Raw genomic sequence first — 15266 nt, forward strand, 5'->3', positions numbered from 1 at the left:
ATAGCAAAAAAGTGAGTGAATGAATTTATTTCTTACCCTGCCACGAGGTACAGCCAAAGTTTACCAGTCAAAATAAAGGCAGATAGTTTATGTATTTGCCAAAAGCAGGACTCTTGGTCCCTCTTACAGCAAGTCAGGACATAAATACCAAGGCTGAATTTAACCCTTTTAAATTAACACTAAGCAATATCTTTGAGTCTGAAGACATGAATGAGAAGCTTCATTGTCCACCATTCTTCTGCCACAAAGCTGCCAAGTGGTGAATTACCTGTTCCCGTTGTTGACCAATAATCTGACCGAAGACCTGCTGCATAGAAAAAAAGGTTTTGAGAGTCTTCTAATATGCACAACATCAAGAATTCAGTGTTTGATTCAATCATGTTTCCTTAATCTTATCACTAAGCACACAGAATAAAACAGCTCTCGATGCAGGAGACTGCCCAAGCCCACACCTTCTCCACAAATTCTGCTACCATCCTTGGAAGCAGCAGTCATGTCCCCAGGCAGAACCTCAGTGCCTGAGGGATGAGGGGACTGCTGGTCAATTAAGCAGTCCAATTCAATTGAAGGCCTGAGGCAGAGGGACCCAGGGAGTGATTTCCCCACCCTTGGCCACAAACTCTTTTTCAGCTTTCAGCTGGGCAGAGCTGTTCAAATGAAGCTTGTTCCATCCTTTGTTCGTAGAGCTGAAAATCATACACTACTTTGTAACTAGTTAGATTAAACAGGTTCTTGAACCTGTCTTGCTAATTTCTTCCACAGACAGCACAGGATATAGAAATTGTTTAATGAATAGGCAGCTTTATGTTTTTTGTTTTTTTGTTTTAATCTAACAAATGTAACAACAATCCCATTTTCCATGGAAATGCTGAAGTTTGGTCCTTGTATAGAATAAAACGCTTCATCTTTTGATAAATTTTATAATGCAGCCTAACCCAAATCTGGGCTGGCTATGAGTTGTCAGGCTTAGTTCCTGAGTTAGAACATAAGCTTTGCATCAGTGACAAGGCCATTTTGTACCTTAATGTGACCTCCAGTCTGTTCCTTTCTTTTCTTCCACCAGACCCACCACTAGAGGCATGGGATAAAGATTTTGGTATATCTATGAAGTCTGCTACTCCAAGATAAAGACTTGTTCTTAATAAGTGTTTCTTCAATGGTAAGGGCACATGCTTTTACTAACCACTTAGTACAATCGAGTCCATGTCAACCGCGAGGCCCTGAAGACTTCCCACTGAGGTGCGGTTAATGACACTTGTCTGAATGGAGTCCTTTAAAATGGCAGCCACACAGTCGTCACACAGCACTTGGCCTTTTGGCTGTGGTACCACGAATACGATCCAGAAGTGAATAAGAAGGCCTCCATTATTGTTGTTACTGAAATAAAAAAAGATCCCACAGGTTACCATCACTCGGAAAGCTTTCTGAAGACTAGACTCTTAACACAAGCATCTGAAACACAAATTTAGAATAACATGGCTCATTTACATCTTGCCCCGTTTCTTTGACATACTTAATACTCATGCCTAGCACCCAGTTGGGGATCTTCACTGTCTGTGAAAATCATCCTATCTACTTGAGTTAGAGCTGGACTACCTCCTAAAGATGAGATAGTAATTCTAACAGAAATGGTAGAATTACTATCTCCAGAAATGGAGAAAAAAAAAAAAAAAAGCATCTCGCTGCATCTCACCCTGCACAATGCACTGCAATATGCAAGAACCAATTTCTAGACTGTTTAGGTAACATATCAGAAACTGAATATGGTCACCCAATCTTTGTCTTCCTGGTGGGGAGAAAGACCTTTCTATCAGACATAATCCATAAACTTCTGTTCCAAAACTTTATTTTTTTCATGAAAATTGGGATATTTGATCCTCTAACATCAATTGCATGCTTAATACTAAAACAAACGTACTTTATTGCAGCACAGAGATCTCCCTTCCCCTATGTAAAGACCCCTATTGGTATAAAACAGTTATATCAGTAACATTATCTATAAAATATATCCAATGCTGACAATAGTATAGAGCTGTGCTCTAGCAGCATGCTAAAGTGGCTAAATTTATTACTTCTGTTTACCTTAAATTTACCTTAATTTCTGTTTATCTGACAAAGAACTGCTTATATGACTTTAGTTTGCCCTTACTTACACGAAAGGAATTGGGACAGGTTACAGGTGGACTTTGCTATCAGTACATACCAAAGAGATCAAATCCTAACCACAAAAACGTGCTTCTCCTGTGGGCTCGTTACACTATCCAGCAAAAACACAGACACGTTAACCACAGGTTTTTACCTGACTTCTGAAACAGTGGCCTGCTTATAAAACTTGGAGAAAGAGGAGGTTCTGTAAACCAAGTTCATCTGAAAGAGAAAGTATAGAGCTGGTGAAGACTAAGCACTGTTGAAAATCAGGCATACTTTGAGATATCCCGTGCCTGGGATGTCCCAGGAACATGCTCTCTTGCACCAGGAGGAAGCCATGAACCCACCTGTCCAGACAGACAGCAGACACGATGGGGCCAGCTCTGCCACACACCCCTACCGGCTCCAGTACCCCCAGCAAACACCAAGCCTTCTGCATGGGGCCAGCTGATGTGTACAGCGAACGCTGCTCCCAAATAAATGAGTTTTGGAAAGGGTGCGCGTTCTTCTTCCAGAAAATCTCAAATGCAGGGGCCTGCCCTCTTTCAGTGCCAAACCTTCTGAGCCAGTCTTCGGGAAAAGACGACGAGCCCCTGATGTGCCATGCAGTGACTGCCACTAAGGTGCAGGTAAGGGCACATCCGAGCTCTTCTGCAAAGCCATGGCATGACTGGGGCTGGAGGGGGCCTCTGGAAATCCAAAACACTGACCCCTCCTCTCAGAGTGACAAGGGACAGCTACAGCTCCCAGAGGGGGCCGCAGCCAGGTGGTTGCATGGGGTTGGGCTTGCTTTGCCATTTTTTTTTTTAACTTTTGTTGCTAATTTTGTTGTTGTTTTGGTTTTGTTTTATTTCTGTTTTGTGTGTATTTTTGTAGTTTGTGTGTGTGTGTGTGTGTTCTTTATTATTTTCTTTTAACTTTTTGAGGGTGTTATTCTTTGGGGATGCTTTTTTATTTATTGTTTTTTTTTAATGCTCTGCTTTTTTTTTGCCTTTCTTTGTTTTTCTTTTCCCTGTTTCTTTCTTATATTGTCTTTCATTTGTTTCTTTCATTTATTGACAGTATTTTTCTGTGTTTTTTTTTCTCCCCCCCCCGCCCTCCTTAGGAGGGGCTCTTTTTTGTTTAAGATTTTCTTGTTTCTTGGGAAGGTTGTGAGGTTTTTTTTTTGTAGGTTTATTAATTTATTTTTATTATTATTTTTTAGCTTGGGGAGTTGATCATGTTTTCTTGTTCTATTTTTATGGGGTTATGTATTTTGTCTTTTTTTAAAAAATTTTCTGTATTTTTATTTTATTTTACGTTGGAGCATTGTTAGGCTATTTTTTGTTGCTTTTTAGCTTTCTTTAATTTAGTTATTTTCTTTTGATAGGATGGAGATTTTTAGGGGGTTGTCCTGTTTTTCTGAGGGAGTTTTAAAGGTTTTTAAGATTCTTTTCTTCTTTTTATTTGTTCTGGTTTTTGCCTTCTCTTGTTTTTGGAAGAGATGGGGATTTTGTTTGCTTTGTCTTTTTTTTTTTTGTTCTGTGTCTTGTCATTTTGTACTGTTTTATGTGTATTTTTTTTGTCACTATAATTTGGGATTTGTTTCTATTTTATTCTGAGGGGTGTTTTGACTTTTTTTCTTTCTTGTTTTGTGTTTTATGGATTTTTCTTTTGTTCTTCCCCCCCCTTTTCTGTTTTTGTTTTGTTTTTACTTTCTTCTGTTTTTTGTTATTTTTTCTTTACTGTCTTTTTTGTAGTTGGATTTTTTGATTTTATTTGTTGGTTTGATGATTTAATTTGCCTCTTTTTTTTTTTTTTTGCTTTTGAGGCAGTTGTTTTTATTGCTTCTGTTTTTTGGGGGAAATTCTTTGTTCTTTTTGTTGTGTTTTTCTTTTTTTGCAATTTTGATTATTTTTTGTATATTTTTATTTTGCTTTCTTGTTTTCAGGTTATTTTATTATTTTGGGGGGGTGTTTTTTTTGATATCTTTTCTTCACTTTGTTTTTTATTTTTATGCTCTTTTTTCTGTTTTGTTTTTTTTTTCATTTTCTATTTGATTTTTGATGTTTTTTTCTTTGTTTTTTGTTTTGTTTTCTTGTGGGGCTTTTGCTTTTCTTTGTTTAGGGGTGTGTTTGTTTTTTCGCTTTTGGGAGTTGTTTTGGGGAGGTTTGCTTTGTTCTCTTCTGTTTTTTGCATGTTTTTGTTTTGGGGGTTTTCTATTTCTTGCTTCTGTTTTGTTGGGGGGCTGAGTTTTTTTGTTTTTGATGTTTTTTTGATGTCCTCGTGCTTTTTTTTTTTCTTTTGGGGGGTTTGTTTTTTTGAGGGTGTCTTTTTTGTTTAGTTTTGGAGGATGTTTTTGCATGCCTTTTTTTTTTTGAGGGGGCACTTTTGGGTTGCTTTAAGGGGCGTGGTTTTTTGCTTGTTGGGGGGGGGGGGGAGCTGTTTTTCGGGGGCTTATGTATGTTTTAGGTTTTTGTTTTCCTCCAATGTTTATGAGGAATTTCCTGCCTTTTCATTCTATTTGTGTCTATTTTTTTCCCCAGTAGCAGCTTAGCATTAATATATTTATTTCCAATACACAGTATAAAATATGTGGAGAGGGGAAAACCCTGCCCCTTTCTTGACGTGGGACAGCCTTTGGGGAAAGCATGCTCCCAATTTCACCAGTTCTTTAGATAAGCACACAATGGTAACCTTCCTTATTCTTGTTGAAGGAGGCACACCACTAGCACCACCAGGTGGCACGTACCTCAAGCTGTTCAGACCCCCCTCTTGCTGCTTAATTAATGCCCAAGGGACTGTAACTGGGATTCTTTTGAAGCCAAGGCTGTGAAAGTCATATGGATGTTAGTCCGTAACTTTAATCATTTGACACAAAATTGAAACAATCAGTTTAAGGGCCTAAATAAAATGAGCAGAGCTCAATCTGTCTCCAGATTAGGCTATGAGGGATTCTATCTATATATTGCTTTTACTGTCAAAGGGGGAATGAGTCTATCTTGAGAGGTTCTTCAGCTACTGTTCTGGAGACCTCTGAGACAGAAGTCATGAACAAAAGAGTTTTACTGAGAAAAAAAAAAAAAAAAAAAGAGAGACAAAAACCTCACAAACCCAGATCCCCAACATTCCTGCTAGCCTTTTTAGCCAATAGTCATGTAATCAAGATGCACATTATCAGCAGTGCGAAATCTATTGGTGAGAATTGGCTGAGTTTAGAGAAAAAATCATTTCCAAGTTATGTCCAAGTAGAAGACGGTGGCACTGGCACTTCACATGTTCTTGTCTGTCACCTCTCTCTGCTGTGCAAGAAGATGGCAGGATACTCTGGGACAAGAACAAGACAAATGGCCCACAGCAGGTTGAAGCTGCTCCCTGGTAAATTGGGAGGGACAATACCTGCACTGCTCCCACCCCTTGCCTGAAAGCACTTCAGGTCATCAGGAAATCTTCCCTCTGATCAAAGAGCTGGTAAACAGGAGCATGAGTTCATGCTATAAGATGACCAAAACTTAGTAATTGTTCAAGAATCTCTGGTTGCATTGAGACAGCCACCTCTGCCTGCTGTAGAGCAGCCGTATCTGCCTACGACTGAATGCTGTTTCTGCTGTGACTGTTGCAAGGTGTTTGGGAGGAATAATGGTCTTCGGAATATCTGGCATCAGAAGGAAACGTAAGTGTAAAAGCATATGAGAGCTCTAGTGTAATTATAGATGCTCTAAGGCATAAGACTGGCAGCAGATACCACTTTGAATGCAAAAGATTTCATCAATGTCTCAAAAATGGCAATTATATTTTGAAGGGTTTTTGTAGAGCTCTATTCATAGACTGGTTTGTGGGGGAAAACATGTAAAATTTTAGTCAATGTATATGTCAAACAGACCTTTCCAAAATTTAGTTTGTGGTTAACAAACTAAAAGCACCCAGTTCCTTCCTGCCTTCAGCTAGCCACCCTTTGCACAGTCTTCTGAAAGGGAATGAGGAAAATAAAAACAGCAGAATGCCACAGGAGACTCGATGGCACCTGAAATTCACACTTATTGATCACAGCTCTGTTTTTTTTTTTTTTTTTTTTGCTACTTTTTACTTTTTTTTTGTTAACCAAGCAGCCCACTCATCTTACCACATGCTGCACATTCTGCGCCACAGAGAGAAATTCTTTCGATTCCTTCTGCCTATATTCTGGGAGAAATTCTATGTTGGCAACACGAAACAGCCCAACGAAGTACAACACATCTTTGTTTTCTGCCTGAACTGCAAGAAACAAAGACAGACCCCAATTATTTTTAAGTAACAACGAAATGTTTTTTTCTGATCAAATTTTAAACCAAGTTAATCTATTCAACCTTGAAGTGGCGAAGGCTACCAAATCAACCTTATATATTCACAGACATTTTTTTCTGGATGAGTACCAGAATATGAAGGTTCATCAAGCACCTGCTTCCTACACACAACCTAAGATACTACAGTAGAAACGAACTGTAGCAAAAGTAATGTCAACATCCAAATTCGAGAATATCCCTAAGGAATCTTAGGCAGTACTTTTTTTCCCTCCTTTTTTATTTTTTATAAAGAGACTACAGATAAAGTATTTGCCTTCTATATTTTACTCCCCTTCAGCCTTTTTAAATCTATTCTGCCTAAGGCACAAAAATCTTACCCAGCCTCTAGCAGGCCAAGAAATGCAGTGGAGGTCAGAATTTGCGTGGAATCAAGTTATAGGAATTGTCTACAAAATTAACTAGCACACAAGAAAATGCTTTGCATAAGTCTTGGGGGGGGGGGGGGGAAATCACACTTCCTAAAACAGCAGTTGTGCCTGCTGTTATAATTCCTTGTTCATTGAACCCTGTGAAGTGTAACAAAGGTATTCCAGGTTTTATGCTTATCTTAGAAAGAGCCTTCAGGACAAGTGAGATCCTACAAACAACTGCTACCTACATAAAACAAAGTGCTACTAGGAATAGTGATATTTTAAATTGGTATGTGCTTTCAGCAACTCACCAATGAAGAGCCAGAGTAAAGTCCAGGTTACAACTCCTAAAATAAATAGAATGAGGGAAAAAATAATTATTTTGTTTTGAAAATTCCACAGCAATTTCTCTTTTTTCTTCAATTTGCCATGTTTTTTCCTTGCCAGAATCCTCTTTGCCAACTTATCTTCTGCGGATACCATTTGGACCGAGATGTTGGCTACCTAAAACAAGGTAAAAGACAACAAGCAGATGTGGAACTTAGCAAACAGCAGCTGACTGACCAACAGCTAGAACAGAATCCCACATGTTTTTCTGTTATTGACATAGAAAACTATTGTTAATGCAGTAGCAGTTTAAAACTGCAGACATGAAGTAAGGTCCAGACACTTGCAGGTACAAAACAGAGCCAAACCCCAAGGCACAGGGATGTAAAAGCACAGCGTACTCACGGAGAACAGCTCACCATGCAACAGCAATATAACATTAACTATCATAACAAATACTTATATCCTTGGGCATCTTTCATTAGCATAAATTACCCCTATTTTGTACAAAGGGCAGGTAGCCTTGAATTACCTTGCACTGGCTGCAGCTGAGATGTATGTACACACACAAGTGCTGCAGAACAGCAACTTTTCACTGGTGGCTTGCTGACATGACTCAGCAAGCCATCTCACTACCCAAACATTTACTGTTTTGATGCAAGTTTGGTGCACAGGCAGACACATGTCCAGTCAGTCATTCCTCTGTTTGTGTGAAGCTGGAGGAAGGTGATAGTATGATATTCAAATAGTCAATCCTTTTCCATATATAATGGCTTGTCCTTTCTCTGCGAAGTAACTAGGAAACACGTGGATGCACACTATTCATACTTCTTCCCAGCCCATGGTCAAAACATGACTGCTGTTCCAAAAATAAAACCACTTTCTCCTCAGGCCATGGCTGTCCCAATAGTATCGTACTCAGCTTCCTTCCAGGAAGGGGAGCAGTGGGTATGAACAGCCTCCTCCTGTGTGTCCAGCTCTCTTTAATAAACTCCCTCTGTTGAACACGAAGACATCACAACTCTTGCTGGGATTAGATCTGGACAAGGTCTACTTTGAACTACAGTCTCAGATTGTCTAAAAACACTCAAAAATATTACCTGACTGTCTTAACTAGGTACAAAAGACTACTAAGTGACCATTTCTGCATTTGTAGGAGAAGCTTTTACTTCCTGTAAGCAACTTACCTGTTCAGTTTTGTCTGTTTTGCAGATGAAAATGCCTGGGAGAGTCTCTGATACAAACAAATACCCAGCTATACCAGAACTATGACCACAAGAAAAAGTTACGTTTCCTTCTTGTACCAAAACCACTTCTTTTTGGTTTTGGTCTTAGGGACAGCTTAATTCATTTTAATGACATTTTCAACGTGGATCTCACCTGTGGGCTGGGACCTACTCAGAGCTACATCATCTCCCAGGAACACAAAACAGAAGTCTTTGACACAGCCTGGTGATAACCAGTGCATTGTTTGTTCAAGGTGCAGGTGGGCTCACTCTGCTGAGGGACAGACTCCTGCCCCATCATCCCGCCACTTCAGTGCTCAGACAGAAACACATGGAAGAGCTCACAACCAGAAGAGAACAGATGCACATACAACAGCACAGGGCTCATCTAGGGCAGATCTGGCTGTTCCCTGTGATGAACAGGCCTCTTTAGCATCTACAGAGCTACAAGGGGTAGACAGTGAGGAGGCAGACTACAACAAGTTGCCAGGCTATTTGCCAGCATCTTGTCTTCAAAGCCTCTCAGAAGGTACACTGCAAGAACATGTGGCCTGCTGTAGAACATAAGATGTGAGCACAAGACTCATTCTTCATCCCTGTTTTTCACTGGAGGAGGGAGAACACTATGAAACTCAGGAAGCACCTAGCTAAGAAATGTGCTCTGAATTACCAATGTGGGATGGTACGTTAATTCACTGACTATAAAAAAATGCCTGGAGCTTGACACCCAGGAAATGCCAGGCATAAGTACTAGTCATTTGCCAAAGCAGTGCTGTGAAATCATCTGAAATAAGCTGTTGTTTCCTCCTGCCCAGCACTATTGGAGCCACTTCTGAAATACTGCGTCCAGTTTTGAGCCTATCAGTACAACAGAGACATTGATAAACTGGAGTGATTCCAAGGAACAGCCACTGAGAAGTGAGGGGGTAGGGTATGTATTGCACAGTGAGAAGCTGAGCACTCCAGGGATGTTTAGCTGGAGTTGAGAAGGCAAAATCAACGTAGTAAAGCTAGTCATAGATTTCCCTGCTTACTGTGGGTTATGGAGAACACAGAGCCATGCTTTTCTCTGATACACAGTGAAGAGAAAGCTACAACATTCACATGTGGGAGCAAGGGAAATTCCATCCGGGCACATAGAAAATAAAGTATTTCACCACGAGGGCCATGCACCTGGGCTATACCCAGAGAGGTCAGGGAATCTGCGTCCCTACAGATACAAAAAACTCAGTGGGACAAGGCCCCAGGAGATCTTGTCTGACCTTGATGTTAGCTCCGTTTGGAACAAAAGTGTTTGGTAGATCCCCTTCAGAAGCTTCCACTAGCCTAAGTTTTTCTATGATTCTCTAATATTATGCCCTAGTAATGCTTTTGGTAAGAGAGCTCTGTATATCCTCCCAGAGAGGACATAAGCTCCATCATCAAAGATCCTCCTGCAAGGCCCATAGTCAAAAACAACAGATAGCAACCTTTCGCTTCAGTGTTGAGAGTGTACAAAGGTGAGTTGAAGAATGAGTAAGTTGAATACTAGAATAATAAGATGCAGTAGAACACTTCACAATTTCCTCAAACTAAATGGGAGAATACACAACTGAAAGATTCCAGACTCATATCTTCTGTCTAGGTAACTACCAGCACTTATTTTCCATAAGTGCTCTGAAAAAGGACTAAGTTTGCGTGTCTTCCAAATTTTTTTTTTTTTTAACCTTAAGTACAATTCTGTGTAAGGATCAAAACCAAATTGCCTGTTTGTTTAAAGCTATAATGTGTCCTGTTAAGTTCCTCTATACTCTCAGGTGTTCACTAGAGCAACTTGAGACAGCTTGATGAGCTCTCAGCTCTGACATCTGAGCTTAGGGCTGCTTTATGGATCAGTGGGGACACTTGCTGCTTTTATCAAGATTCACCCAAGAATAACATATTTAAGTCGTTATATGTCATTCTCATTGATGTCTGTAGAGCTAACCAGACAGATTTATTCTTAAAAATTAGGTACAGAGATCTCTGTCAAGGATCAATAAAGACTGCTCAGGATTGACACCACTGGAATATAAATGTATGCTGGGAACAGTTAATATCTTCATTTCATCTACTGCAACTGTAATCTTTTGAAAAAATGCACTTCATGTATCAAAGCTTGCAAAGTAGACTTCTCTGCTACATGGGATTCAGAGCAATACTGAATGTTGTGCTCCACATTATAAATATTTCCCCAAGTTAGTAAACACTTTGTATTAAGGAAAACAATAGCAAAGTTATGCTGTTCCCTTCCCTGAATAAAGATCACAATTCTTAATTCAGTTTTCTCTCTGCTGCAATTTATTTCCTGTATTCTAGAAGTGGTTTCCAGCTAAAATTGCAATTTGACTATCACTAAATACTAAATTATTTAACAACTTTGTTGTCGTGAGTTAACAGTCATGCAGTAATCCTCTTCTGTGTCTTTTCAGGGATAAACAAAACACTTCACCTACTCTAATGTTGACTTTCTTGCCTAGAAATTGATTTCTTTTTGGAAAAAAACATGCTGCCATGACACCAACATTACCCTTTCATATTGTCACTCTGGCAATCCCATTATTTCAGCCTGAAAATACATGTCATTAGAAATCTGAAGATACACTAACAAGCATTGACATTTTCAGATTGAGCTGTAAAATAGAAAGGTATAACAAATCCAACTGGAATGTCAAAGTTAATACTTGGTAATTAGATCATAGAAGATCTAATAGGGTGAAGAAGTGTATGAAATCAAGAACGCCTAAGCCAGCCTACTTACACTTAGTTCATCTTCAGGTTTAGCTGCTGGGTGATCATTTTTTTCATCCATTCTAGCAGAATTAATTTTACTGCTTGTCCCAGGAAAAAAAAAAAAAAAAGTCTTACACTTTTCCCCCAGGCACTGCTCCTGCTTCTGAAGCTGAAAACAGCTAACAGCAAAGACCAGGACCAAAAGAAGCATCAATTTACTTTGATGAGTTTCCAATTGTAATCTCATCTGCCCTGTTGCTCATTTGTGAATATTAGAAGATGCTATCAAGTAACTTTAGACATCAAAGTCAGTCTGAATAAAATAGGCTTTTCATAGTCTTTTCTTTTAAGCTGAAATAGACTCCAGCTTGTTAACACATCAAATCACAGTGCTAAAATCTATGTATCATTAAAACCCAATCAAATTAGTTGCCATGAACAAGAAAAAAGTAGCAAGTAAAAGAAATAGAACAAAATTATACAACTATAAAGAAGGAAAATAAATGTAAGCATCTTGAGCAAGAGTGCTGCAAGTAGCAAACGACCATTTCAAACAAAAATAGCATTTTGACTCTTATATGATTTTGTGAGGTACCTTTTGAAAACTCAAATTTGGTTATCACAACCTAGAAATAAGCTGCTCCAGACAACGTATTTTGAGTTGTTAAAATAGAACAGGCTTTCAACTGAGACTCCTTTTTGCAACCAAATGGAGGAAGTCACTTGTACCATAACAGTCCCATCCTACTTTCTTTGGTAATTAAATATTTATAGAGGATGTAAAACAGTACTTTCCTCAATGGATGCTAACTTTAGAGCTGTCTTTACTTTGAAGTGATTAACAATTTCAATTACTTCCTTGGGACAAGTTCAGAAGTGGCACTGGAAAAAGGCCAAGTTTTTATTATTAAAAATGTGCACATCCTGAGTTTATCTTCAAAGATACCAAACCTAGACTAAAAACCTTAACAAATTTAGCAACATAATAATGCAGAGGTATAGAATAGAAAAGATGCTTGGAACTCACCTGTTATAGGTCTGGCTGCAAGACCTATGCTCCATAGGCATAACCAGCAATAGAATTTTTTGACTATGGGGCAAAGAAATCCTAGAGTTACATAACGTACTTATAAACTAAGATACTTCTTGTCTGCATGTTTGTCTTTGGCTTATGCCCTGAAGCACCTCAGTCATTTTTTATTATTTCTGCTAGAACTACAAAGTATTTTATCCATATAGCATGATACCATAAGCTCTGGGCCTTTTTTAACTCTTTAGTACTGTAAGAGGGGAAAAAAATACCACTACTGACTTATCCTACATTACTATAAGTCTTTCATCTCCCAGTTAAAAACAAAACAAAACAAAAAAAAAAAGCACACCACTTTATTTTGCCAGAACTAAAATAGAAGAACAGAATGTAGTTGCAGAAAGCAGCGCTCTGAGCACTCTGTTCTCCAGACTGGACAGCCCAAGTGCCCTCAGCCTCTCTTCACAGGACATGCCTTCCTCTTGCCAACTCCATTGCCCTCTGGAGGCCTTCAAGGACCTTAACATCCTTTTTATATTTTGGAGACCAGAACAGCACACAGTATTCAAAGTGAGACTGCACCAACACTATATACAGTGAGAGAACCATCTCTTTTGGCCAGCTGACTATGTTTCATGAATCCTAAAATGTGGTTTGCCCTCTTGGCTGCCAGGGAACACTGCTGGCTCATGTTAAGCCTGCTGCTGACCAGCACCCTCAAATCCCTTTCTGCTGAGCTGCTCTCCAGTCGCTCACCTCCCAGTGCGTACATGTGTCCAACATTACTTCGCCCCAAATGCAGAACCAGGCATTTTCCTTTATTGAATTTCACACTGTTGATTATTGCCCTATGCTCCAATCTATTTGGATAGATTCCCTCTGCAAGTTCTATTGTAGCCCCAAGAGAGCAAACAGCACCTCCCAGTTTAGTATCATCAGCAAACTTGATGGGGATGCACTCCACTCATGCATCCAGACCATTGATAAAAAACATTGAACAGAACCATCCCTAAAACTGAGCCCTGGGAAACACTGCTAGTGACCAGCTGCACGTAGCCCCATTTACTACAACCCTTTGAGCTCCGCCATCAAGCCAGTTCATCACCCAGCATAGTGTGAACCTGCTTATCTCGTAGCTGGACAATTTACCCAGAAGGATGCCATGAGGGATAGTATTAACAGCCCCATTGAAATCCAGAAAGATTACATCCACTGCCTTCTCTTCATCCACCTTATCATAGAAGGAGATCAAATTACTAAGGCAGGAGTCACCCTTCATGAGCCTGCGTTGACTATGCCTGGTAATAGCTTCGTTCTTTAAATATCTTTCAATATCTTCCAGGACAATCTTCTCCACAACTTTTCCAGGACTGAGGTTATACTAACAGGCCTGTAGTTTCCTTGGTCTTCTCTCATGCCTCATTTGTGGGCAGATATAATATTGGCTTTCCATCAGCAAGGACCTCCCCAGACTACCATGATCTTCAGTAAATTGCTTATAGGGGTTCAGCTATAACATCTGCTAATTCCTTCAGCACTCTGTGGTGAACTCCATCAGGCCCCATGGACTTGTGAATGTTGAGCTGATACAGCTGGTTACTCACAGAGAGAGACACTGCTCCCCAGTCACGGTCCTCCAATTCTGAGGTCCAGGTAACCCGTGATCTGTCATTACTGTTAAATACAAAGCAAAGAAGCATTAAATGCCTCTGCCTTTTCCTTCTCCCCGTATCAGCCCAATGTTTTCCTTTGACCTCTTCTTGCTGTCGGCGTACTTGAAAAAGCCTTTTTGTTGTCTGACACCACACTGGTCAGCGTCAACACAAGTTGGACTTTGGCTTTTCTCCCTGCAGCTCTGTATTCTCCCTGTGAAGCAAGGCCTTGCTTCCAGAGGTCACATATATTCTTGTTCTGCCCTAGTTCCAGGCGGAGTTACTATTCAATCAGGCTGGTCTTCCGCCCTGCTTGCCTGACTTGCAGCACAACGGATTGCTGCAACTGCTCCTGGGCTTTCTGCAACTGCTCCTGGGCTTTTGACAGGTGGGTCTAGAGAAGCAACCAGCTCTTATGGACCCCTAAACCCCTAGAGCAGATCCCAGGGGATGCTGCTAACTAGCTCCCTGAGAAGCTTAAAATCTGCTGTCTGAAAGTCCAGAGTGGCAACTCTGCTGACCTTTTTTCTCCTTACACCAAAAATCTTGAACTCAGCTTATTCATGATCACTGTAGCCAAGACACTTACTGTCACCTCTCTCACAAGGCCTTCCCCTGTTCTCAAACAACAGATCCAGGAGGTCTCCTTCCCTTGATGACTTCCTGTCACAAGTACAGGAGTGAGCCAACTTCAACATGCTTTGGAACTTTCCCAGCCTTACTTGCCACAGCAGTATGATAACCCCAGTTTATGTCTGGGAAGTTGAAGTCTCCCATTATCAAGAGGGCAACCAATGCCAAGATTTTCCCCTGTTGCCCATAGAATAGCTCATCTATGCCATTGTCTCTCCCCATTATGGGGGGGGGGGGGGGGGATTGAGGAAAACATTATCTGGGCTCCCGAGTCTTTTAGATTTCTCCCCAGGGCCCTGAAATCTGTCACAAGACCAACACAAGGCATCAGGACTCAGAAGCCCCCCTCAGACAACTCACAAGCCTTACACTCCTCTCAGCACACAACAACTGCCGCTGCCACCACTGCCACTCAGACATCACAGTAGCCACCTGTAAGAGTGTTCACCTAATGCTGAAAACCTTCCACTAAACTGAGCACAGGGAGTTACTACCATACAAACAATATTTCAGAAGCTGATCCACAGATTAATAGTGTTGTACAGATAAACCCTTTACCTTTGTCAGCATCAGTGTCTTCTGCATGATTATTCTGTAAGTTTATATGCTCTGGAGAAGTACAAATATGATCCCCAGATTTCACTGTGCCTTATGTGATTTAACTTCAAATATTTTTTCCCTGAGAAGATAAAAATAACCGTGATGCTTGTTATCAAGTTAGCAATAAAAATCGATCAAAAGCTATAGTGCTAAATGTATGCTTTAAATCTGGTAAGAAAATTAGATGCTATTTTCTCCAGATGACAAAGACAAGCTCAGGTAAAAAT

At 40.1% G+C, this 15266-nt stretch overlaps 1 protein-coding gene across 1 annotated transcript in view; it reads right to left on the bottom strand.

The window, feature by feature from the left end:
• TMPRSS7 (transmembrane serine protease 7) overlaps window positions 1-11203 on the bottom strand; it is a 31867-nt gene extending 20664 nt beyond the window's left edge. The window contains exons 1-6 of the mRNA XM_035540487.2: window positions 11153-11203; window positions 7132-7324; window positions 6251-6381; window positions 2300-2367; window positions 1184-1377; window positions 269-307 (exon numbers count right to left, since the gene is read on the bottom strand). Coding sequence (XP_035396380.2) covers window positions 269-307; window positions 1184-1377; window positions 2300-2367; window positions 6251-6381; window positions 7132-7324; window positions 11153-11203 — 676 coding nt within the window. The remainder of the gene's footprint in view (window positions 1-268; window positions 308-1183; window positions 1378-2299; window positions 2368-6250; window positions 6382-7131; window positions 7325-11152) is intronic.
• Window positions 11204-15266: the final 4063 nt, after the last annotated feature.

Source organism: Cygnus atratus, chromosome 1, assembly GCF_013377495.2.
Source record: "Cygnus atratus isolate AKBS03 ecotype Queensland, Australia chromosome 1, CAtr_DNAZoo_HiC_assembly, whole genome shotgun sequence".
In the NCBI taxonomy this organism is placed as follows: domain Eukaryota; kingdom Metazoa; phylum Chordata; class Aves; order Anseriformes; family Anatidae; genus Cygnus; species Cygnus atratus.